Source organism: Chanodichthys erythropterus, chromosome 1 (assembly GCF_024489055.1).
Source record: "Chanodichthys erythropterus isolate Z2021 chromosome 1, ASM2448905v1, whole genome shotgun sequence".
NCBI classification, from domain to species: Eukaryota; Metazoa; Chordata; class Actinopteri; order Cypriniformes; family Xenocyprididae; genus Chanodichthys; species Chanodichthys erythropterus.
The window spans coordinates 36749547-36773920 of NC_090221.1; the positions used below are offsets into that span (position 1 = coordinate 36749547).

The window sequence follows — 24374 nt, forward strand, 5'->3', positions numbered from 1 at the left end:
TTCATGCATATGCCAGCTCATGTTCAAGACATTACACAAGCCAGTATTAACGTCTGGAGCTGCACAGCTGAATCAACAGACTTTATGCAGGTAAGCAAGCAAGGACAACAGTGAAAAATGGCAGATGGAGCACTAATAACTGACACGATTCAGTAATATTTGTGAATTGTCTTTCTAAATGTTTTGTTAGCGTGTTGCTAATGTACTGTTAAATGTGGTTAAAGTTACCATCGTTTCTTACTGTATTCACGAAGACAAGAGCCGTCGCTGTTTTTTATTTTTAAACACTTGCAGTGTATATAATTCAATATAACACAACTTCATTCTTTATAAATCTCTCCAACAGTGTGTAACGTTAGCTTTAGCCACGGAGCACTATCAAACTCATTCAGAATCAAATGTAAACATCCAAATAAATACCGTACTCACATGATCCGATGCATGCATGCAGCATGAATGACGGACATTTTGTAAAGATCCGTTTGGGTTATATATTAGCTGTGTGAACTTTTTTCATGCAATGTATTATAGAGTTGCGAGCTCGGGGGTGGGGAGCGCGAGGATTTAAAGGGGACGCGCACTGAATCTGCGCATATTTAATGATGCCCCAAAATAGGCAGTTAAAAAATTAATTTAAAAAAATCTATGGGGTATTTTGAGCTGAAACTTCACAGACACATTCAGACTTATATTACATCTTGTGAAAACGTGTTCTATGGCACCTTTAATCAGCTGAGTCAGTGTAATGGTGAAGGGATCGATCTAATAGGCCAGTTTATGGAAGGATGGCGAAGAAATTTCATGCTCCCTTGTAAAAGTGGCTGCTGTATTTTGTAGTTTATTTTGATACACTTAAAATTAAGGTATTTGATATTTTATTTTAAAATATTGTTTTATGTATTTTCGCCCAACCCTGCCTGTGCCTAGTTTTTTTTTAGACAAACCAGAACATATACAAACACAACTTATAAAACATATGTGCTCATGTTCTGTGGAATGGGTAACACTTCCATCAGCCTCTCCAGGACTTACTGGTATTGTGTGGTATAGTAGCATTATGTTGCAAGATTTGTTTCGATGAAGAAAAGAGAGCTTGTCAGAAGTGTGATTCAAACCCACGCCTCCAGGGGAGACTACGACCTGAGCGCCTTAGACCGCTCGGCCATCCTGACAGATAAACTCACATGTAGCAAAACTAGGCCAGATGAGTGTCTCTTCTAAAGATTTTCATAGTTTCTGTATTTATAACATAGACTGATTAATAAATACTTTCTATTCTTTGAGATTTACAAGTTGCAACGGGCGTGAATACTGACGGCTGCGACTGTGAGCCAGAAGCGGAAAACACGCGCCATGCGTACAGTTATTTCATAATAAAAGGCCCTGAGTTTATTTTAGCATGCTTTAAAAAATAAAGCCGTTTTATATTCAGTAAAGCCGTTTTGAAACGACATGGGTTGTGAAAAGAGCAATGCAAATGAAACGAACTGACTTGACCTGACCTTAATAAAATGGTATGAATTTGAATTTGAAGATTATGGCCTGATTCAGCTTCTTCTAAGGTGATTTCCTAAATGAAAAACGGGGACATTTCCTAGTTCAGAGATAAAAAAATATAATTGAAATCTCACTTTTAATTATCTATTAATTAAAAAATGGGGAGATTGTATTTTATACGTTTTTGTATTGTAATTAATAATTATGTTTTAATCCAATTCACAAGAAAAATCACACTATAACCACTGTAAGATAAAAACTATATTTTAACAAAATTATGACTTTACGAAGCACATTACAAAATTTTGAGAACATATGATAAAAACTATTTGAGAACATATGATATAACATTTTTTAATCGAAATGTAATGTTGGAATGGAAATCAGATTGGTGGCCAGTTAAGACCAGCAAACAAAATGTCTGATCTTTGGAGTTTTTCAGTGAACATTTGAAATGTGTAAGATTTAGATCTGTTATTCATCAAATAACCCAACACATGTTCTGCTGGCCTGGTCAACCAACATCATCCTGATGGAGCCACATCACATGATGTGATGAGGTCAGGAGGGGTGTTATTATAGCAACAACCTTCTAAAACCATCTGGATGTGTTTTATCACATGAATGAAGCTAGGAATTCTTGTTAGTTAAGTGTAGACACAATATAAAAGTTACTTAAATTGGTGTAAATTAGCTTCTTTATGACACATTGTTTGTGTGCTGAGGTTCATGGTCAGCCCTCCTCTCTTATATGAGTCAAATGCAAGATGCTAAATATTACATATTGAACTGTTTTCTGGACAGAAAGGGGATTGATTGGTCCAGCTATATTATTGACATATAAAAATGGTTTTAAATAATAGTATCAATAGTATCTCTTAGGTTTCTCTCTAAAATCATTTAATTGATAATTATATGAAAATGCATGGCTTTAATGTCTAAATACATATAAATGCAAGCAAAAACATCTGAATTGCACATATTTTCACACATATTTTGTTAGAGTAGCCCTGCCAGAGCAAATCTCTGATCCTACATATAAACTGCTGCAAATATACTAACATGAAATATACCATCTACTGACTTTCATATGGATTTACATACATGATTCAGTCTTGAGTTTTAAATGAATGCAGACTTGCAGTTTGTGAAATGAAATGGCGCCATCTATGGACCAAAATTTCAAAATGGCACTCAAAAACCCTTTACTACAGCTGATCACATTGAATCTCAAATCTCAACATTCATGTTTATGCAGTTCAGCAGTTGGTCGGACATCACAAAACCTGTGAAAAACTAAATTTCACATAGTCCATATGGATAATTCTGATGCTCTTTCCATTCAAATCACCAATTATTTACTGTATGAAAAAAAGCTGTGGCTCAGGATTTCTTTCTTTTGTACTGCACACAAGAAAATAAGCCTTGTGTTTGATGCAATAGTTTGCCCAAAAATCATCTAAGATTAACTAGTCCTGAATAAGAATCAAATAAAAATACAATAAAAAGTTAACTTCTATACGCAGTTACAACTGAAGTGACTGTAAACAAGAATATTAATAATTTGTCAGATCATAACATATCAGACATTTAACCCTCCATTATGTTCTTTTAAAGCTCCTAATGTTTTGGAATCTCTTACAACAGGTTCACATTCATCCAAGATCAAAATCACTTTAATTTTCTCATAATATACTCTGCAGCATCACCGTTGAAAAGAGCTTCGATCAAGGATTCAGTCTCTCTAAACTCCTCCTTTCTAAGAGGCTTTTACAGTCACACTCAGATGACAAAAGTAGTACTGAACTGTTCCAGGAGTCAATGTACCACACTTTGATCCTGCAAAATGCACAATTAATGTTTATAAAGTTAAATGACCACAGAATGAGGACTAGTTAATGTTTTTTTTTTTCAAAAAAATGTGAGATACTTGCTACTGTAAGCCACATTTTCACCAACATACAATACTGGTGAACATCTGAATGCGTCAGTACAGGAGTTTAACAAACACTTGAGTGTGCAAATCAAAACACCACAACGCCAAACTCCTTGAAAGCTCTTATTTTAATATATTTTGACAAGACACTCATTCATAGAAGACAGTAAAAACCACATGAATAAGAACAGAGCAGAGAACTACAGCTATACAAGACCGTGTAAAAGAGAAATAAAACCTTAGAGTTTGTTTACATCAAACATCAGGCACACAACACAAGCATCTCACGTGCACACACACACACACACACACACACACACACACACACACACAGATCCCATCAGTGATTTGGGACGGCCTGTGGGTTGTAAACAGGCGGCAGAACTCTGCGCGAGTTTGCTTTGACCCACGGGTGTTCGATCACGCTCTTGAGCGGCAGACGCATGGACGGACTGTGACGCAGCAGCTTAGAGATCAGATCACGAGCGCCGTCAGAAACCATTTTAGGAAACTGCAGATCCACCTGTAACAAACCAGAGAAACTCTATGAGCAGGGGTCACTTTCATGAAACAGAGAAAAAAAATAATAAAAAAAAAGTTAGAAAAATAGCAGTCAGGTATTGAGTTAATATTTTGCATTTGCAAAAACTTGAAAAAGGAACACAAAAAACAAAGACTAAAAACTTAAATTGAATTCCTGAAAAGAATGTTCTTAAAAATCAAAAATAACCTCCAATTTGTAGTGATGCATAATATATAGTATATAAAATGGATAATTCTATATATTTGAAAGCCGGTAATCAATATATTTTTTTTATGATTAAAAGAAGATTGCCTGATTATAAAAGTCTCACCATTAAAAGCCATGTCCCAAACACTTCTACATAAATCAAAACGTACAGTAGCGTAGTTTGAACTAGTGCAACAACTACTGCCTTACAAATAAAATAAAACAAACGCCTAAATAATGCAAAAAAAAAAAGTCACTGGACAACATTGTTTATATAAAGAATCAAAATGCATACAGCATGATTTTAACGCACTTTAATGCTTCACATCGGGCGGTTCTTTGCTTCCACGTCGTGCATTAAAATAGTTTCAAAGCGATTTCTGAGAAATGCCGTTGAAAGTAGGGCCTAGTGTTGTATCGAAGTCAAAATTTTGGTATCGTGACGATACCAAACTTCAGTATCATGATACCAAAAACCTAAAACAGTAGGAAAAGTAAATAAATAACATATGACAGAACTTCTTTCTTCACCAGTGTGCAGCTGAAAATTCTGGATTTGAGCTTCATTGCCATGAAGTTAGAGTAAGATTTAATATAATTTTTAAAGTTAAATTATTTTCATGCTCAAGAAAATTGCAAATTATGTGCCATTATGCTTTTTCCGTTTTTTTTTATTTAATTTTTATTTTTTATACATGTAAGCAGGGCTTGACATTAACTTTTCTCGCTCACCAGCCACTGTGGCTAGTAGTTTTCCAAAGTAACTAGCCACTCAGCATTTTCACTGGCCACAATTTTGATGTTGGTAAATTACATTTTATATGATATGATTTATATGATTATATTACATTTCTTTGAGTCATTTTACTTAATTTAGAAGATTTAAAACCCTTTCAAACTTTTAAATGCAGACTGACCACCCAAATCAAGATTACATTGTATATCAGCTGGTATGTACAAAGAGGTGGACAATATGAGCATGAGCTAGTATGAGAACAAGTTATTTGTGTTAGGCTATATAAAAGAACAAAGAAGCAAATTACAAAAACAGTAAATTAAAAATAATCTTTTTCAGATACACTAGGTTTATTTAACATAGCCTACATTTATTTAATGTTTGATTAACATTAATGACAGACAGGTAGGCCTATTTAATTGGGCAGCTGAATGCATGGACATAACTGACAAATATCCAGTTATTACCCATCTGTTTACGTCCACTTAAGCCATAACCGACTGTATTCACGCGAGATACTCCACACGATGGACATTTAGACATCTGTGTGCACGTGTATTTGACTATTCAGGCGCGAGGAGAACTGATCGCGCGCGTCAGAGAGGGAGCGCGCGCAAGAGAGCGCTTCTGTTGTGTGTCATTGAGCGCAATTCCGCCGATCCCTCCTTCACTAACTGCACGTAAATAACGAATTGTGTGATTGGAATTAGAGCTATAATGTAATTAGAGCAATGTTATTAAAGCATAAATTGGTTTAATATAACTGTATTCCCTTCACATTTATGTTTTTTTCAATTAATTTTATTTTAGCAACCAGATATCACTTATTAGACTTAATAATACACCTCTTTGCGGATGTCTGCTTGCATGAGTAATATAAATAACACTCATTTTTGAGAGCATAAACATAACGCTGGTATCACATTCACTAACCTGTCGCTCTTTAAATTCTTTGTACAAATCGGGATGTTTGTCGGCAAGATGCTTTTGACTCCCTTCGCTTGCGTTATTTTGTAACATTTTGCAGACGGGCTTTGTGGTATCCGTGGGCTTGCCCGGACTGTCGGCAATGTAAGCAAAATAATGCCATATTTTGCTTTGTGCATCTGCTTTCTCAACAATTTGTGGACAGTCTGCAAGAGCACCTGTATTTGCAGCCATACCTCTCGTTTCATCACCATAAAAAGCAGTTGCGCAGTTGAGAGGAATAAACACGCACTCAATGTGCCTTAGAAGCAGCGCGCTGCACGCACACTGCCCCCTGCTGTCGCACTTTAGGAACTACAGCTGGTACTCAAAGTACGGGTACTAATAAAATGAAGAACCGTACCGTTTCTAAAAGCAGGGCATCGCGATACATTTCTAGTACCGGTATATCGTGCAACACTAGTAGGGCCGTGATTGTTTTGCTGATTTCAAATGACCACATTCTCAGAAATCATTTACTGCACCTTTAATGCAAAGCTAACCTTGGAATATAACACTTACACCATGGTTAGTGTAGTCAGAAGTACCGACTTCAGTACCTAGTCGGTACTGAAATTAAAAAAAAAAAAAAAAAAAAAAAAAAAGTGACGCTTTGAGTGCTGTTGAGCGGATTCGTAAACATCTCTGATTGGCCGTTGTTTTCACGGCTCATCTGATATTTCTGTGATTGGCTTCAATGATCAACGTTGTAAATAGTTAATCTCTTCACCAAGCGCTTACACAGATACACACGGGACCGTTTGAAAGCAGGCGTTTAATCGCGGACCGATCCACTGTTAGACGCCTGCTTTCAAACGCTCGCGCTCCCACTTTCAAATTCAAACACTTCCGTGAGCTTTCAAACGCTCCTGTGCGTTGATCATTGTAGCCAATCACAGACATATCAGATGAGCGCGTCAACACAGTGCCCAATCAGGTGTTTACGAATCCGCTCAACATTTTTTTAAATTTCAGTACCGATAGGTACAGAATTCAGTACTTTTGACAACACTAACCACAGTCATTTTATTCTTGATGTTTGCAGCGCAATATTTGATTGGAAGGTTAAAACTGATTATTATTTTTGTCAGTTATGGCTCATTAGACAGCATTCTGCCTGATGTGACTTTTTGCATACATTTATATTCGATAACTCCAAAGTTAAAAAAACAAAACACACAAAACAAATTTTATGAAAGTATTTCAAAACTTAAGAAGTCGCACTTGCGAGCATTAAGAATTTCTTTGAATTTTCCGTAAGAAATTTCTTAACTAAATTTCTTAACCAGTCCTCAGAACCTGAAGCATTTCTGCTGACAGACAGCAATGGTTGTTCACACAAAAATAAAAGCATTTTCAGTAGAAATAAGAGGCAGTATAATAAATTTATCAACACAAACCTTAGTGATGCGCTTGTATGTTTCCGTGTGGCTGGCCGTCTCGAACGGAGGATTTCCCACCAGACACTCGTAACACAGCACACCGATGCACCACAGATCCACCTTCTCATCGTGAGTGTGACCCTCGATCATCTCCGGCGGAAGATAGTCCAGCGTGCCACACATGGTGCGGCGTCTGAAACACACGGTCATGAGATTCACTACAAACATCTAAACATTCTTAAATCAAGATGCATCTACTTGAGCAGCAAAATTACTTCAGAAATTAAGTCTTGTTTTGTGGAAAAACAAAGTTTAGATTTAGCTTAAAAAAAAAAAAAAAAAAAAAAAAAGGTCAGAAAAATAAACTTAAAGCGAAAACCAGATTATTTCTCTGACCTCCATTGGTAGATATGCGTTTTTGTTTGTATCATGGGATGCTTGTTACCGTAGCGACGGCGCATGGACAGACCAGCCGAAGTCTGCGATCTTGAGTTCTCCTCTGAAGCCCAGCAGAAGGTTTTCTGGTTTAATGTCTCTGTGGATCACCTTCTTCTCGTGACAGTAGTGAAGAGCGTCGGCCAACTCCTCCATGTACTAGAAACACACGAGATCAGCGTCAACATCAGCGGCGTACAGACGATAACGGGTGTGTTTGATCACTCACGGTGGCGGTTCGCTGATCATCGAAGCGTCCGCAGCGCTGAAGCTCTTTGTACATCTCGCCGCGCGGCGCGTACTCCAGAATCAGATACACACGCGTGTCGTCGTAGAAGTAGTTGTAGAACTGCAGGATGTTTGGATGCCTGTTCACACACACAGATCAGGATCACATGAACCGCTTCTACAGGAAGTAACAGCAGCACACCTGACAAACTCAAACACACACCTGAGGTGCGACTGGATCTCGATCTCTCTCCTCAGCTGATGTTCGACTCCTTCCTTCTCCATCTGAGATTTGAACAGAACCTTCAGAGCCACGATGGTCTTCAGCTTCCGCTCTCTCGCAAGATAAACGTTACCAAACTTTCCCTTTCCGAGAGGACGGCCGATGTCGAAGTCTTTAATGGTGAATTTTCTGGAACAGCAGATATTATTAATAAACACTGATGTTCTTGTTCAAGGTTTCCATCTTGTTTTCCAGTAAAATATCTAGACATTCTTAAATCAACACACATTTACTGCAGAAGCAAAATCTTGTTTTCTGAGAATCTGATCCAGTGAGTTTATGCATAAAACAGGAAACAAAAATCAATGACGGCTGTAATCCTATTTTATCTTTGCCACATATTTCTCATGCTCAAACCTACTAAATCATTTGCAACGCTCATTTTATTCTGCGTTTCAGTCAAGCGTGCGCTCACGATACCGGTTTTTCTTTTGCGCTGCACTTTTCTGTGAGGTTTTCTTTATGGCACTGGTTTGACGTGGGGGTGGAGTCAAGAAACGGGGGCACGCCTCCGTGAAATGCATTGGAGGGGAACGTAATCGGCAACAGGTGAAATAATTCTTTGACGGTTAAAAATAATGCATGGTTTGTTTTTGTTGGTTTGTTTAGCATATGCTGTCACCGATTACAACCCCCTCCAATGCATTTCTTATAGTAATATGACCTGTTGCGCTCTGTCTCACTGCCTGTATCCACTTTTGTGTCCTAAACATTCGTTTTTTGGGGTCGACAGCTTATAAAAACTTATTTCTAGGTTTTTTAGCTTGTTAGCTGTACACCTTGTCATAGCAGCTTTAGGCATTGTTTTTTGTAATGAGTCAGAAAAGACAAGGCGGCAGCCTGGAGACGGTTGGATTGTTTTCCCCCCGGTGGGCGTGGTTTTCAGATTATAATAAATGCGCTCCATATCTATGCTTGATCTGTTCTGTTGCGATCTGCGTCTCCTGCCGATGACGTGTTTCGCGGGGGCGTGCCCCCGTTTCTTGACTCCACCCCCACGTCAAACCAGTGCCATAAAGAGATCCGCACAGAAAAGTGCAGCGCAAAAGGAAAACCGGTATCGTGAGCGCACACTTGACTGAAACGCAGAATAAAATGAGCGTTGCAAATGATTTAGTAGGTTTGAGCATGAAAAATATGTGGCAAAGATAAAATAGGATTACAGCAGTCATTGATTATATTTTTATTTTTGCACTGTTAATTTTATTTTGCAATTTATTATTTGTTTGCAAATTTTTTTCTGCTCACTTTTTTTCCCCCTTTGCAATTATTTGTTTGTAAAACAGTTTATTGCTCAATTCTCTTTTTTTGGGGGGTTTTGCAAAACTTTAAGGCATTAGTTTGACTCCATAATTAAGTAATTTTGCTTCTCCAGTAAATGTCCGAAGTGAACTAGGTTTACCTAAAGGCTTAGTTCACCCAGACGGCCATTACTGGAAGCCAGTGATTATGGTTTAAAGTTATGCATTTGGATATTTTCCAAAAAACGCATCGCTTCACTTCAGAAGGTCTTTATTAACCCCCAGAGCCGTATGGATTACTTTTATGATGGATGCAAGATACCATTCACTCCCATTATAAAGCATGGAAGAGCCAGGATGTGCTTTAATAAACTCCGATTGTGTTTATCTGAAAGAAGAAAGTCACCTAGGATGGCTTGATTATGGGATACATTTTAATTTTTGGGTCACCTAACCCTTTAAATGGTTCACATTTCCATTATTTATTTATTTATTTATTTATTTAACACATTTCACATGATCTTCAGCAGGAATGAAAGATGAAATACCCCAAAAGCAAATTCAAGTTGTTGTGAAACTTCATATTCATGCATTAATTTTTAAAGTGAACTCACTTTGAGCTTGACTTTACTGGAACTCTCCCAGGACCTGAAAGAAAACAATCAGCAAACATTGTTTAAAAAAAATAAATAAAATAAATATAGTGTTTTAGTATATCTATTAGAATTAAAGGGGGGGGGGGGGGGGTAATCACACAGTTTCTGCCAATCTCATGTTAATCTGGAGTACATATAGTGTAACAACACATCCTTCATATCTCCAAAAAGACTTTTGAGTCAAAAAGAGTTTTGTCATATTTAAGATACACTAAACAGAGTCTTTCCAAAAAAGCAGAGATCTTGGAGGCGTGTCTTTCGTCAGTGCTGTGGGCGGAGCTAAAGAGTCACAAGCACACGCAGCTTCTGTCTAGAGATCACATGTTGGCTGTGACAAATAAAAAGGGAACAAAAACCTTCGGAGCGTTATGAATCAGTGTGTCGAATCAGCGGTTCGGATCGTGTGTCAAACTGCTGAAATCACGTGACTTTGGTGCTCCGAACCGCTGATTCGACACGCTGATTCATAACGCTCCGAAGTTTCCTGAAGCAATTGAAATCAGCCATCACTATACAAGTCGTTATTTTGTTTTTTTTTGGTGCACCAAAAATATTCTCTTCACTTTATAATATTAATATTAAACCACTGTACTCACATGAACTGATTTAAATGTTTTTAGTACATTAATGGATCTTGAGAGAGGAAGCGTCATTGCTCAGGCCTCACTGAGCCAATCGGATTTCAACAAAAATATCTTAATTTGTGTTTAGAAGATTAATGAAGGTCTTACGGGTGTGGAAAGGCATGAGGGTGAGTAATTAATAACATTTTCATTTTTGGGTGAACTAACCCTTTAACAGTGTAAATAAGTCAGAATGCATGAAATAGCATCACACCCCCCTTTAAGATCATTTATAATCTAGTGCACTAAACAATTTCACCTGCCAGACAATAAAGTAACTTTGCAAAAAGGTCAAACCACCACAGCAACCATATTGCAAACATCAACATCTTTACAGTCAGTTTATAAAGGAAGGTTTGCTCGAGACACGGTTCTTGAGGTTTTACCTGTAACAGTGTGCGTGTCTGATTTCATCTCACCAGCAGCCTGAAACACACACACACACACACAACATGAGCATCAGACACACAACAGTGACGTCCAGCTACAGAGGAGCACGTGATCTCAGTAAACTGCACTATAACTCGCTAGATGAACAGAAATGACATGAGTGTTTTTGTCACCTGTGTTTGCAGAGCTCTGGGTTCCCTGTTCTCTTTATTCTGATTAAAAGACACACAAAAGACATCTCAAACTCGACACACTGAACAAATAAAGCACTATCATCAATAACAAGATATGGGTAATGCAAAAAATACAAATATTACTAATAATGTCTGAGTAGATTTAGCACTCGTAGTTTCGTTCGGATAATCACGCTGACTTTGATACAGATCAATCCCTCCGCTACACTAACATCTCCTACACACTTATAAATATATATTTATACACTTATAATGAAATGAGATTATTAATATGCGATAACTATACCTGCATGATGATGATGATTCTTCTGTTTTTGGGTCTGCGCTTCAACTCTTCCGTTTTCTCTCTCAACCGCCTGGATTTAAAATGAAACCCAGCTGTTCTGCTATTGGCCCAACCGCCATGAAGCCTCGCTGATTGGCCAAGAATGAAGAACATTCATTGGACCGAGACCTTCCAATCACTTTGGCCCCGCCTCGGAGATTTTACACAAACAACGGAACAGACATTTTAAAATCATATATGATTTAATACTGTGTGTGGAATTAAAATATTTATCAATTTCCTGTACATTTGTAACTGTACTCATAATAAATATATAACGTTAGGTCATTCTACAGAACTGGTTTAAAGTCCGTTGGAAACGTCTTTTGTCAAATTTTGTATGCATGCAAATTGTATATTGTATATATTGTATATTGTACATTTCTAGTAATTGTGCAGTTAATTCTCATATTGTATTTTCAGAAAGTTTTGGATTATTTTTCGTCTTCCCAAATTTGTCACTACCAAAACACAATAATAAATAATTTAATAAGAAGGGTTACATTGACCTATTAAGATTTTGTTTACATTTACCTTGTAAATATATTTTTCGCTATTTAAAAAAAAAAAAAAAGTTTTCAGAGGTAAATCAATAACAATTACAATTTTAACAATATTTCAAGTAATTTATGAGATTTGTTGTATTTTGAATCCAGTCTTTCTTTGTAAAAAATGATCATACTGATTTCAAAGTGAAGGATTCATTAGTTTGAATTGAACCAAACACTATCATAACACCTTAGTTGATCATTCAATATACTTTATTTTTGACAAAACATCCCATGTTTCAGTAGTGACATCACATTACAGAATATTAACTCACATACTGAAACAATACTGATTTGCATAATAAAACATACTAAAATTCTAATGATTTGCATAACTGTACTAAAGTTTTGTTTATTTACCCCAAATAAATGATTTTGTGTTCCTTTTGTCATTACCAAAACATTGATATCACTATAAACAGTACCGAAAGTTTCGGTAGTGACAATTTTTGATACTTTTGAGCCGCTCAATTTTTTTTTTTACATAAAGTTTCATGATTTAAAAATAAAATATCAAATTAATATATTTTTAACCTCACTTTTAAAAAAGAAAATCAAGAATTGCAAAAATTATTTCAGTAATTTCACAAGTTGAAATTTAGGCGTTAGGGTTCGGGACAGACACCTCCCAATTGAAATTAGCCAATAAATGATGATTTTATATATATTAAGCTTACTAATATTCAATAGATAATAAGGATCTTAGTAAACATCTAAAATTTGAATACTAAAATGCATTTTAAATGTGTTTTTTTGGTTGAGGCCCATATATTACCATTATTGTATAAATTGTAAATGTAATGGAATGTAAATTGTAAATGTAATAAAGCCCATTTCTGCCACATGAGACAAAAAAAAAAAAAAAAAAACGCTTTGATGACAAAAGTTGAAGAAATTACATAAAGTCAAAATGATGATACAGTTACGAGATTAATAGTCATCATCTCATAATTATTACTTTTATCACATTTTTTCAACATTAAATGACAATTTCAACATTTTAAGTCATAATTTTTACTTTTTGTGTAACAATTATGATTTACCAAAGCATGATTTTCATGACAGAAATAGGCTTCAATAACTTCTTTGTATAAAATGCATATCAAGTCCCCAAAACTAAAAAAGACAACAACGCACACAAATACACTGTAAATGTATGTTTAATTCCTTTATAAAACACAGAGAAAAGTTAATACATTTCTCCTCCTGAAGTCTGAGATGAGGTGTGATACGTTCTGTAAAACACGGGACCATCTCTATCTGAGACAATCTCTCACACTAAAAGCGTAATCAGTGTTTGTTCTGCGGGTCTTCATGTCCTCGAGGGCCTCGGCTGAAGAATCTTCACACTGACTTCAGGGAAATGAGCAGAATGAACTCGAAGAGCGCTGGAAACACACTGTCACACACACAAATGATGAATTATGACTAACGCATCTCCATTCAGATGGCATTTCATTACATTAAAACACCATTTTAATATACCAAAGCAACATGTAGAAATAAGGCATTTATATTTTACAATCATGCATTCGTTGGACACTTGTTGTCAAACCTTTTTGAGATACAGGTAAGCAAGCTTTCATAATACTTATTAAAGTGCCCCATTATGCTGTTTTAAAGCTCCTAAAGCTGTTTTAAGTCTCCTACAACAGGTTCACATTCATCCAACATCAAAAAACACTTTAATTCTCTCATAATATCCATTACAGCATCAGCTCTTTTCTAAGTGTCTGAAATGATTCAGTCTCTCTAAGCCCCGCCCTTCAGATGGCCCAGTCTGTTGTGATTGGTCAGAAACCAAATGCTCATTATAATATCTGAATCTCAGCACTTGATACACGGTTTTACCATATCATGAACAACACAAACCAAACTCTTCCAGTCTCAGATACAACTACAGTGATTGAGGGCGGGGCAAAGAGACTGTTCAGCCAATGAAGACCAGAGGTGGGCATTATGCAAATTAGTTACAAACCTAAGTAGGTTCAGCAGGAAGTGAGACTGAAATTACTGACGACTCGTTTCAGTTCAGAATCGCTTCTTTCTTTTGGGAAACAAAAATCTTTAAAACTTTTAGTGATTTTACATTCACAAACAGACATGAAATACACACTACATGACAGGGAATATCTGAAACAGCATAATGGGGCACTTTAATTGTAATAAATAAAAACGTGGATGAGAAGACGGACCTGCAGAGGCTGAATATGATCCAGTAGGTCCAGCAGGGCCACTGCTGGAAAACAAAGAAGGACAGACTGACGCTGGCGCTGGAGTGAGCGACCAGAGCTGATGAGACGTTCAGAGAAACACCTCGGCCAATCAGATGACAGCGACACAATCCTCTACATTTACTCCACACACTTATTTGTTGTAAATCCATCAGGACTGATTCAAATTCAATATTTGTGACAATGTTGATCACCAGAACAGATCATTTATTTTAACTCGTTGCATTTGCTATGAGGAAACACATTCCAGAGTGTCTAAACGCTGAAATTAATCCTTCAGCTTGTTATTGACGGGGTGTTTTGTAAGGATACACAGGACGGCTTGATTACTGTTGAACATGGAGCCTCCCGAGAGAAATCCAGCAAGTTCAATGACGAACAGAGCCAGAGTCACAGACAGAGCCACCACCAGCCTGACACACACACACACACACACACACACACACACACACACACATCAGACTACAGGAAAAACTACAAGAGCATCATCAGATCGACTCAATGCTTACATCCACCATAAAACACCATCTGTTTGCCATATATATACTTCTATTTTCTACATGTGTTTGTGAACTGTAGATATTTATTTTATATTTTCTTGTATTTCTTGTATGTTATGCTTATGATCTTTTCTTTTCATTTTTCATTCCTATGTCCGTTCTATTCCCATTTTCTTATGTTTCCTATATTCATATGTACATTTTCATTTTATTTCATTTTTTTTCTTGTAGTATTATTTAGAATTATGTTGTTTTTTGATTGTTTTTACTTTTATTCTTGTGTGTTCAATTATCATGTTCTTTCTTACGTAAAGTTCTATCCCTATGTTACATTTTCTATTCCAATTCCTATTTTCTATTCATTTTATTTTTTCTTGTATTTTCTTTTTATGCTCTTTTCTCTCTCTCTTTCAGTTTTTTTTTACTTTTTTCTGTTTCTTACATTTTTCTTACAAGTCAAAAATTTTATTCCTGTTACATTTCTGTCTTGTTTTATTTTTTCTTGTATTTTTCCTGTTTTTAGTTTATATTATGCTTGTTAATGCCCTTTTATTTCTTCTTTTTATGTCCGTTCTATGATCACATTCTTTCTTACATAAATTTCATCCCTATGTTAAATTTTCCTTTCCAATTCCTGTTCTATTCATTTTTTTCTTGTATTTTCTTTTTTGTCTTTTTCCCGTCCCCTCTATTCACGTTTTTCTTACATAAATTCTATTCCTGATAAATTTGATTCCTATTTTTTTGTCCTATTTATTTAATTTGTTCTTGTATTTCATGTTTATTACGCTTGTTTATAAGTTTTTCCTTTATTTTTATTTGTATGTTTGTTCTATTTCCATTTTCTTTCCCATGTTTCCTATTTCTTAAAATTCTATTCCTATGTTTGATTTAATTTCCTTTCTTGTATTTTTCCTGTTTATTGTTTGTTATACTTGTTCATGTTTTTTACGCTCTATTAAGATGTTTTTCTTACATAAATTCTATTCCTGTTAAATTTTCTATGTCCTATTTATTTGATTTTTTCTTGTATTTTTCCTGTTTATGTTATGCTTGTTAATGCAATTTCTTTTCTTTTATTTTTATTCCCATGTCTGTTCTATACACATACATTTTATTCCTACTATAAATGGTCTATATTGGTCTTATTTTTTCTTGTATTTCCTGTTTATTGTCTGTTATTGTCTATATAAAAATAATTTAAATATAAATCCTGTGTTCTATTTCAATGTACTTTTCATTTGTAAATTTTAATCCTGTTAAATTTTCTATTCCTATTCCTGTGTTCTATTCATTTTATTTTTTTCTTGTATTTCCGTTTATGTACTTTTCTTTCTTTCACTTTTTTTCCCTATGTCCATTCCAGTGTTCATTCTTATATACATTTTTATTTTATGCAGGGAGATGCTGTACTGCATACGGTTGTGTGTGTGTGTGTGTGTGTGTGTGTGTGTGTGTGTGTGTGTCTGTGTGTGTGTGTGTGTGACAAATACAAATGTGAATATGAAGTGAACTGGTGTGTGTTTTACCGTGTATCTTCTGTTCTGAATTGTTCTTCAGTGAAATCCAGTGGCAGGCATGACCGGATGTTATTCTCCTGTAACACACACACACACACACACACACACACACACACACTGTCTGAGTTCTGTGACTCTCTTGAGCAGAGATGTTAGATCTCTCTCTGTCTGTCTCTCTGTCTGTGTGTGTGTGTGTGTGTGTGTGTGTGTGTGTGTGTGTGTGTGTGTGTGTGTGTGTGTGTGTGTGTGTGTGTGTGTGTGTGTGTGTCTCACGCGGGACCAGAAGATGGTGATGATGACGACCAGGTGCGCGGCGAGCGTGAGGAAGCGCGCGGGCACGAGACTCTTCACCGCAGACATCCCGCCTTCACACAAACACACCTGCAGTATCAACAACAACACAAACACAACAACTGAACAAACATCACAGACTAGACAAGACATCCCATCATACAGTCGCGGTTTGTCTCAAAATCTGGTCGAAATCGTTTAAGTGTGTGCTGCAGTTATTTAATGACACTTCTGCTTTATTAGGGATCACACAGTGAAGATGAACTTTAGTGAAAAGAGATTTATTTACTCACATGTTCAGCCACAGACGCGCACGTCAGCGTTACTACAGCAACGGTCTCCTCCTCGAGCAGCGCTGCGCTCATATCGCCACCTGCCGGCGCGGAGGCGCGCAACACACACACACACACACACACACACACACACACACACACACACACACACACACACACACACACACACACACACACACACAATATCAGCTGCTTTGTTAAAAAAAAAAAAAAAAGTACATTAAAGCTGAAATCCAACCAGAATGATGACAACACAGAATAAAATACTATCACTAGAGATCATCAGTTTATTTTACACACTTTGTGTTTAAGTCTTCCACTTTTTGACAAAACCTTTGCTCTCTAGAAACCCAGTCAGTTTGGGTTAAAATTCTTTTATAGGCTTAAACACTGAATTATTACCAACATATGAAATTAAATTAAGGACATGCATCATTTTGCAGTATTGTCTAATGTCCGTTAAAGCAAAAGTGTCCAAAAGTGGGAATTATGTGATAACGGACACATCAATGCATCATGTTTTATAAGATCATTATGTTTGTAGCGTGATCCATTAAAACATACAATATATATATATTTCAATTCAGACCTAGATATTATCACTATTACTCCACTGGGTCTGGTCTGAAATATATTGTTCGCTGCAAACATGATCTTAAATTTATTAATTTACTATTAATAAATGTGTAAAGTTGCATAAAATGGAAATACTCAATAAAGTAGGCTAACTAGATGGATAAATGGTTGGATTCCACAACTGGTAAAATAAGACATATATAAGACAACACAACATTTACTGTAGGATCATACAATTTACTGGAGACTTAATTTAAAAAAAACTGTTCTATTACGCTTCTGATTTGGCAGTGAAATTCACAGATTTTGGGTGCGTAAGATGTGAAGGATTCAGTGGTCCAGTTAGTATTTTCACCCCATAATGGTGGCTGCGCTACGGGAGCGCCATCTAGTGGCTGTTACCAAAAAAGGATCAAAAGTGTCGCCTCTTGGTTTCTACGCTCTTTGCCCTAAATCCTTGAATCAAGCCTTACGAAAGTTAGCCGCCATTTTGAATTTTCCTAAAAAGTTAATTGGTCAGACAACGTCCATTTTGGACAAGTTGACCTATAGCTGCAAGCTTGCAATGTCCAGACTACAGGACATTCTGAGGATGCACATAAAGTTTCGTACAGATGCACATAAAGTTTCGTACAGTTACACTGATGGACTATAGGCACGGAGCGTTCTTTAGAACTTCCGCATTAATATAAGCCAGCTGGAAAACTTCTGGTGAGAGTCATGTGCTGGTGTGTTGAGTATCAGTAGTGTAATACCTAATTTATAATCAGAATATAGTCACTTAAACAGTCAGGCATAGCATTAAAGGTACAATTTGTAATATTTTTTTCCGCTAGAGGTCGCTAGAAGCCTATTCAAAACAAAGGCGTAGTTTGATGACGCCAAGTTTTAGAGCGGAAACTTGGGACATGTGGTCTCCATCTCAACGGATGGTGCAAAAGAATAGGGATTGGAGTCTGGAAGAACTCATGTTCGTGGATACGATTATTAACGTTACTGTAGTATGAAGCAGAGCAGGAGCGAGTGTTGCGGGAGCTGAACGAGGAGCTGGAGCGATTGATCAACACACGCCTCACGAGCAGCGGGACTTTTATTATGACACAGCCGTCGGTGCCGCTTCCGCTTTTCCGGTCATGAGTTTCCGGGAGCTGTCAGAACCAGCGGCAGATGGTAAACAGTAATTATGTTCCATAAATAACACAATCTACCATAAAACGTGCAAGAAGTAAATAAGGAACTGCTTGAAGCGAGCTAGTGGTTTGCTGGACGCTAGACTCTACTTCCGCATTTGTCCACGGCACTGTTGTCATGTGGTTTCTACGTCAGTAAAGGCGGTAACAAAGGTAACTGACGTCATTGACAGGCGACTGCACTGCCCCGTGTCACTGTTTAGAATGGGAATTTTCTCATGATTTACAAGTAGTTGAAAACATTAGAGATATTGTTAGTAATCAGCTGGACAAAATATATAACACTAGCCTAGTGGTTTTTGGATATTTTACTGGAAAAATTTTACATTAGTTACATTAAATTAGTTATTCAAATGCAAGAGGGCATAATAAATAAAGAAAGAAAGACGTACCTCAGTGTTCCTCCTCTGCTAAATTTAATTCGACCATCAGTTTTCACACTTTTATGTGAAAAAAAGCTTCAAATATTAAATATTTACTGTGTACTTTAGTTAGATTAATTGAATAAAATGTTTTCACAAGTGTGCTGAAATCATTGATCTTGTGCTGCACTGACTGACAGCTGCTGTGATCGCTTTCTGTGTCATTCATTCACAAGAAAAGTTATTGTTTTTCATGAGACTTTTTTTCATATTTCAAATCGACAAAATGTATTTTTAAACCTAGTTATTTTATAATGTTTAATATTTAGTCAAAATGAAGTAAAAAACTATTAGAGGAAATGGCTGATATATGCGCAAATAAATGCTACTTTGCCGCCACCTGCTGGTTAAAGTGGTCATTGTCGTCTTTTTAATTTTTAAATAAGTGTTTTCGATCAAATGTTGAATTCCCTACATTTTTAAACGTTCGGTTTTACAATGGGGACAATCTCAGAAGGATGAACAAATAATGTTTGTGGTCATCACATTAAAAATAGCTTAATAGCTGCGTATTTATTGCAATCAATAAAACTGGTTTATTGGTAAATTAGGTAAATGTGATAACTGCATTAAAATACGAATACAACATTAAAAAGTCAACCATTGATGGTTTTGCGGGTCGATGTACAGCGACTACAGAATGAACAGCTAACAGTTCACCGGAAATGCCCGAGCTGGCTTAACGACAACCAGGAAGTAACCGTGCATATAGCCCATAGGGGGCGCTACAACTAAAACCATTTTAACTCCACCACCATATGATCCATGAAGTTGAAAATTGGTATGCATTTTCTGTGGCGGATTTCCTAACATATCTTCTAATATGTCTTGGATACTTAAAGAAAAAACATGGCCAATCAAGAATGTATTTGTACTTCTCATTAGATTTCCATTAATGTAAAGTAATTTAAATAACAGGCAGTGCAAAAAAAAAAAGTAAGCATTTACTGTATTCAGACATAATTTATTATACATTAAAAATCATGTTCTCTGCTTTTCTAAACTGGTTTGTGAAGACGAGGGTGTTTGTTTTCAGTCTGTTCACACACCAGCTCGTCCTCATGAAAAGCGTCAGTCTTTGTTGACGGTGCGTGTGCATTTGGTGAAACTCGTGACGCATCCGGGCAGCATCGAGCACAGCGCGCACCTGAGGCTCGGCGCAGGATCGTCTTCACTCGCCTGCGGTCTGTCGGTCTCATCCTGTGTCACCTCGTCCTCTACAAACTCCACCTCGATGAACTCCAGCAGGCGCAGCTGCGTCAAACACCTGCGCCGATCAAACCACACATCAGTTTGTGAGCAGAACAGGCTCTTTAAAGGAACACTCCACTTTTATTTGAAAATAGGCTCATTTTCCAACTCCCCTAGAATTAAACAGTTGAGTTTTACCGTTTGTGAATCCATTCAGCCGATCTCCGGGTCTGGCGGTATCACTTTTAGCATAGCTTAGCATAGTTCATTGAATCTGATTAGACCGTTAGCATCGCGCTCAAAAATGACCAAAGAGTTTCGATAATTAAAGCTTGACTCTTCTGTAGTTACATCGTGTACTAAGACCGATGGAAAATGAAAGGTTGCGATTTTTTAGGCTGATTTGACTAGGAACTATACTCTCATTCCGGCGTAATAATCAAGGAACTCTGCTGCCGTATCATGGGTGCAGCAGTGCAATGATATTACGCAGCCATATCATAGTTCCTAGTCATATCGGCCTAGAAAATCGTAACTTTTCATTTTCCGTCGGTCTTAGTACACGATGTAACTACAGAAGAGTCAAGTTTTAAATATCGAAACTCTTTGGTCATTTTTGAGCGCGATGCTAACGGTCTAATCAGATTCAATGAACTATGCTAAGCTATGCTAAAAGTGATACCGCCAAACCCGGAGATCGGCTGAATGGATTCGAAAATGGTAAAACTCAAATGTTTAATTCTAGGGGAGTTGGAAAATGAGCCTATTTTCAAATAAAAGTGGAGCGTTCCTTTAAAAACCACAAAAAACTATAATTTTTCCAATCGTAATTATTCCTCTTTTATCCATCTGTCAAATCACAGAATTTTAAAATAAATGAGTGTAAAAAAAGATATAAAAATACATGTCTATTCTTCCCACTCACCTGCAGCTTCTGAGCACCATCATTTGCGTGAGTCTGCATGTGCGCAGACGCAGCGAGCGCAGGTCCGGCAGGCGGCTGAGAGACAGCAGGCCCGGACTGACTTCCTTCCCGCCCAAACTGAGCCGCTCCAGACCCGGCCATCCCTCACCCAGTCCCAGCGCCACCATCTGCATCCGGCTGCACGTCTCCAGCTCCAGGTGTTTGAGGTGCGTGAGCGTCTGCCCGCCGGGCGGGACGCAGCTCTTCAGACCGGCTACGGTCACGCGGATGAGATCGCGCAGCTCCAGACGCTTTAATCGCTGCCACGAGCTGAGACTGCGCAGGTGCTGATCGGAGAAAGACGGCACGTTGTCGAGGATGAGCGTTTCTATGGTGTCTGCGGCGGATCCGGAGGAATCCTGTGCAAAGAACCCAGACGGGACTTCACAAAAATGCAGTTCTAGCACCTCTAATGAAGGAGGCAGCAGGCGGCAGCTGCTTAAACCGCGCAGGTCTGCATGCAGCAGGCAGAGTCTGCGCAGACGTGGGCACTTTGAGCGCAGCGCCTGCAGCCAGGACTCTGTGAGGAAGGCACCGCCGCGCGCAGACAGCAGGAGGCCGCGCAGGCGCAGTTGTCGCAGTCCATGACCCAGATACTGACGCAGTAAAATCCATAGCACTCGAGATGTCACCTAAAACACACGAGAACAGATGAACCACAGTGAAATAAGTCAAACAGGATGGGAGTAAAATAGGGCGGGACTTGATTTTACTCAGTGAATTGATTGGATAGTGAAAAGTGTCTCATATATATATATATATATATATATATATATATATATATATATATATATGACTATACAGACATCTAGTGGTTACAGTATTGTATTACAAATGATTTTATTTCTCCCACCAGATGGTGCCAATCCATGCATTGGATTTTTAATACCTTGTAATTTAATACAAATAAATAGATATTTTGTGTTTTTTAATAATATTTGAATTGAAATATTTATAGAAATTATTATTACTTATATTCGTATATTTATTTAGAAATATGACATTTATATAGAAATTTGCATCATTTATTTTGATATGCAGATATAAATTATGCATATTTTAGAGGTGAATATTATCGCTTAAGAGAAACACCAGAGGGTTAAACAAGTAAAATGTATAAAGTTTATAAAGTTAAATTTAAAAAGTATATTTATTGTCTTAGTGTTCTACAGTATCTTATGGCCTTGTGCCATGTTTTTCTTGAGAGGAATGAACAAAATAAGAATTTCATTGTACTAAAGCATTTTTTTTTTTTTTTAATTCTTTATTTGACAGGGGGAAAAAATGTCCCAAAACTAAAAGCAGGAGTAAACTAAGAGCAAATGATCAATATAACAATATATAGGCCTTTACAATAAAATACCCCCACAAATAAAAAATTTAGACCCCCATTTAATTTATTTAATTTTAAATCGGTTTTATTTATTTATATAAATCAATTTGTATTTATTTATTTATTTTAACTAATTTAATCAATTTAATAGATTAATAACTAACTAGTTCTGTCGGATCGATTAATTGCAATTACTAACATATAACAAAAGAGTTTGTGTATATCATTTTATATATATATATATATATATATATATATATATATATATATATATATATATATATATATATATATATATATATATATATATACACATACATACATATACACACACAATGTGATGGAATTTTTTAATTATTCATAAATAACATTTATTTTTCCTTGCAGGACTAACATTTATATGCTTTTGAAACCTAAATGTCCTCAAAACTTGGACCAGTGTGAAGTCAGTGTGTGTAAATCATATCTGAATATAACAAAAGTGGAAATGAAACTTAGAGAAATATAGACAACTATCTAAATATAACAGCCCCATGATATTGAGCAACCAACAAACTAATGAACATGATTTGGTCAGATCTGGCTTTACTTAGTAACAGAAGGGTTTGACATGAGGAACCAATCATATTGCAGAATGCTTTGCCATGCTCCTATCCTATATAAACTGTTGTATTTGATTCTCTGTGATTGATACGAGGTGATGAACCTAACCGTGATTAAAGCACAGTCTGGAGTCTGTCTGGTTTTTGTGAAAAAAATAGTCAGGTCAAAGTGTCTGAATAATTTTTGGACCCAATTTTTTATAATTTTACTGGTATTATTATCATTATAAAGACCAAGGAGTGTCATGGTGAAACTTCCAAACATTTGGTATCTCTGAAAAGCCCTGAATGTGTTCTTCACAGGACATCCAGACTTAAAACTGTGATACCTCAGAGAAATTCACTAAAATATAATGACCGGGCCCCAGTTCAGTTCAACTAAAGTAAGTTACAGATGGTGAAACAAAAACAATAATGAATTGACGAACAAAACTCTCACTCTTTTCCAGGCGGAGAGATCGACAGCTCTCCACAGTCTCTGGTCCTTCACCAGCTGCTTCCAGCGCCTGCACACCCTACAAACACACACATACATTCATATTAATTTATGAAATTACACGCTTTTGTTTCTTTGTTTGTGTTTGATGACTTCCGGCTGTCTGATCGCCGGCTATTATGTGACTGAAACTACAGAATCTCTCATCTGTCACAGTAAATCAGTGATATCTGATGTTTCTTCATTCAATCAATTCATTTTATAAAACATTATATGCGATAAAAACAAAACATAAACATAAAACACTGTTACCAACAGAACTGCTCTCACGTGTAACTAACACAGTTATTTTACGACACTCGACGCGATATTGTACCTGGAGTTGCGCACGAGTTCTCGCACATTTAAATAAGATAAAATGTCAATTAAAATGTTTTCAGGAAAAAAGTCCAGAGTGCAGCATCTCACCGCGGCCATTTCAGTGCGGAACCTTTAGTTAGCGCTCTGACATACTGACGGACACATTTACCGGTGACACGCTGCAGAGGCCGCTGTGTTGTTTGCACACAATTCATATTTTAAAATGATCATATTTATGTTATAAGCTATTTGAGAGCTGTTGCGGATTATTTTTTTTACGACTATTGAAATA

At 36.7% G+C, this 24374-nt stretch overlaps 3 protein-coding genes across 4 annotated transcripts; all 3 read right to left on the minus strand.

The window, feature by feature from the left end:
- Window positions 1-3560: 3560 nt before the first annotated feature.
- Window positions 3561-11659, minus strand: aurkb (aurora kinase B). Of its 2 annotated transcripts, XM_067383767.1 has the most exons (9): window positions 11584-11659; window positions 11277-11315; window positions 11100-11139; window positions 10049-10082; window positions 8134-8322; window positions 7912-8050; window positions 7693-7841; window positions 7266-7440; window positions 3561-3956 (listed from the first exon to the last, which is right to left on the minus strand). In XM_067383767.1, the coding sequence occupies exons 1-9, from the start codon at window positions 11587-11589 to the stop codon at window positions 3774-3776; spliced, it is 954 nt and encodes a 317-aa protein (XP_067239868.1). In that variant the 5' UTR covers window positions 11590-11659; the 3' UTR covers window positions 3561-3773. The 2 variants fall into 2 exon arrangements, with proteins under 2 accessions (XP_067239868.1, XP_067239876.1); XM_067383775.1 differs by lacking the exon at window positions 11277-11315 and having other exon boundaries at window positions 11584-11637.
- A 1661-nt stretch (window positions 11660-13320) lies between these two features.
- tmem107 (transmembrane protein 107) lies at window positions 13321-20323 on the minus strand. Its single transcript, XM_067383801.1, has 7 exons — window positions 20246-20323; window positions 17009-17088; window positions 16698-16805; window positions 16434-16501; window positions 14717-14817; window positions 14366-14462; window positions 13321-13569 (listed from the first exon to the last, which is right to left on the minus strand). The coding sequence occupies exons 2-7, from the start codon at window positions 17078-17080 to the stop codon at window positions 13515-13517; spliced, it is 501 nt and encodes a 166-aa protein (XP_067239902.1). The 5' UTR covers window positions 17081-17088; window positions 20246-20323; the 3' UTR covers window positions 13321-13514.
- LOC137018938 (F-box/LRR-repeat protein 12-like) lies at window positions 20062-24222 on the minus strand. Its single transcript, XM_067383788.1, has 4 exons — window positions 24099-24222; window positions 23726-23801; window positions 21313-21983; window positions 20062-20463 (listed from the first exon to the last, which is right to left on the minus strand). The coding sequence occupies exons 1-4, from the start codon at window positions 24197-24199 to the stop codon at window positions 20268-20270; spliced, it is 1044 nt and encodes a 347-aa protein (XP_067239889.1). The 5' UTR covers window positions 24200-24222; the 3' UTR covers window positions 20062-20267.
- Between the last annotated feature and the right edge of the window lie 152 nt (window positions 24223-24374).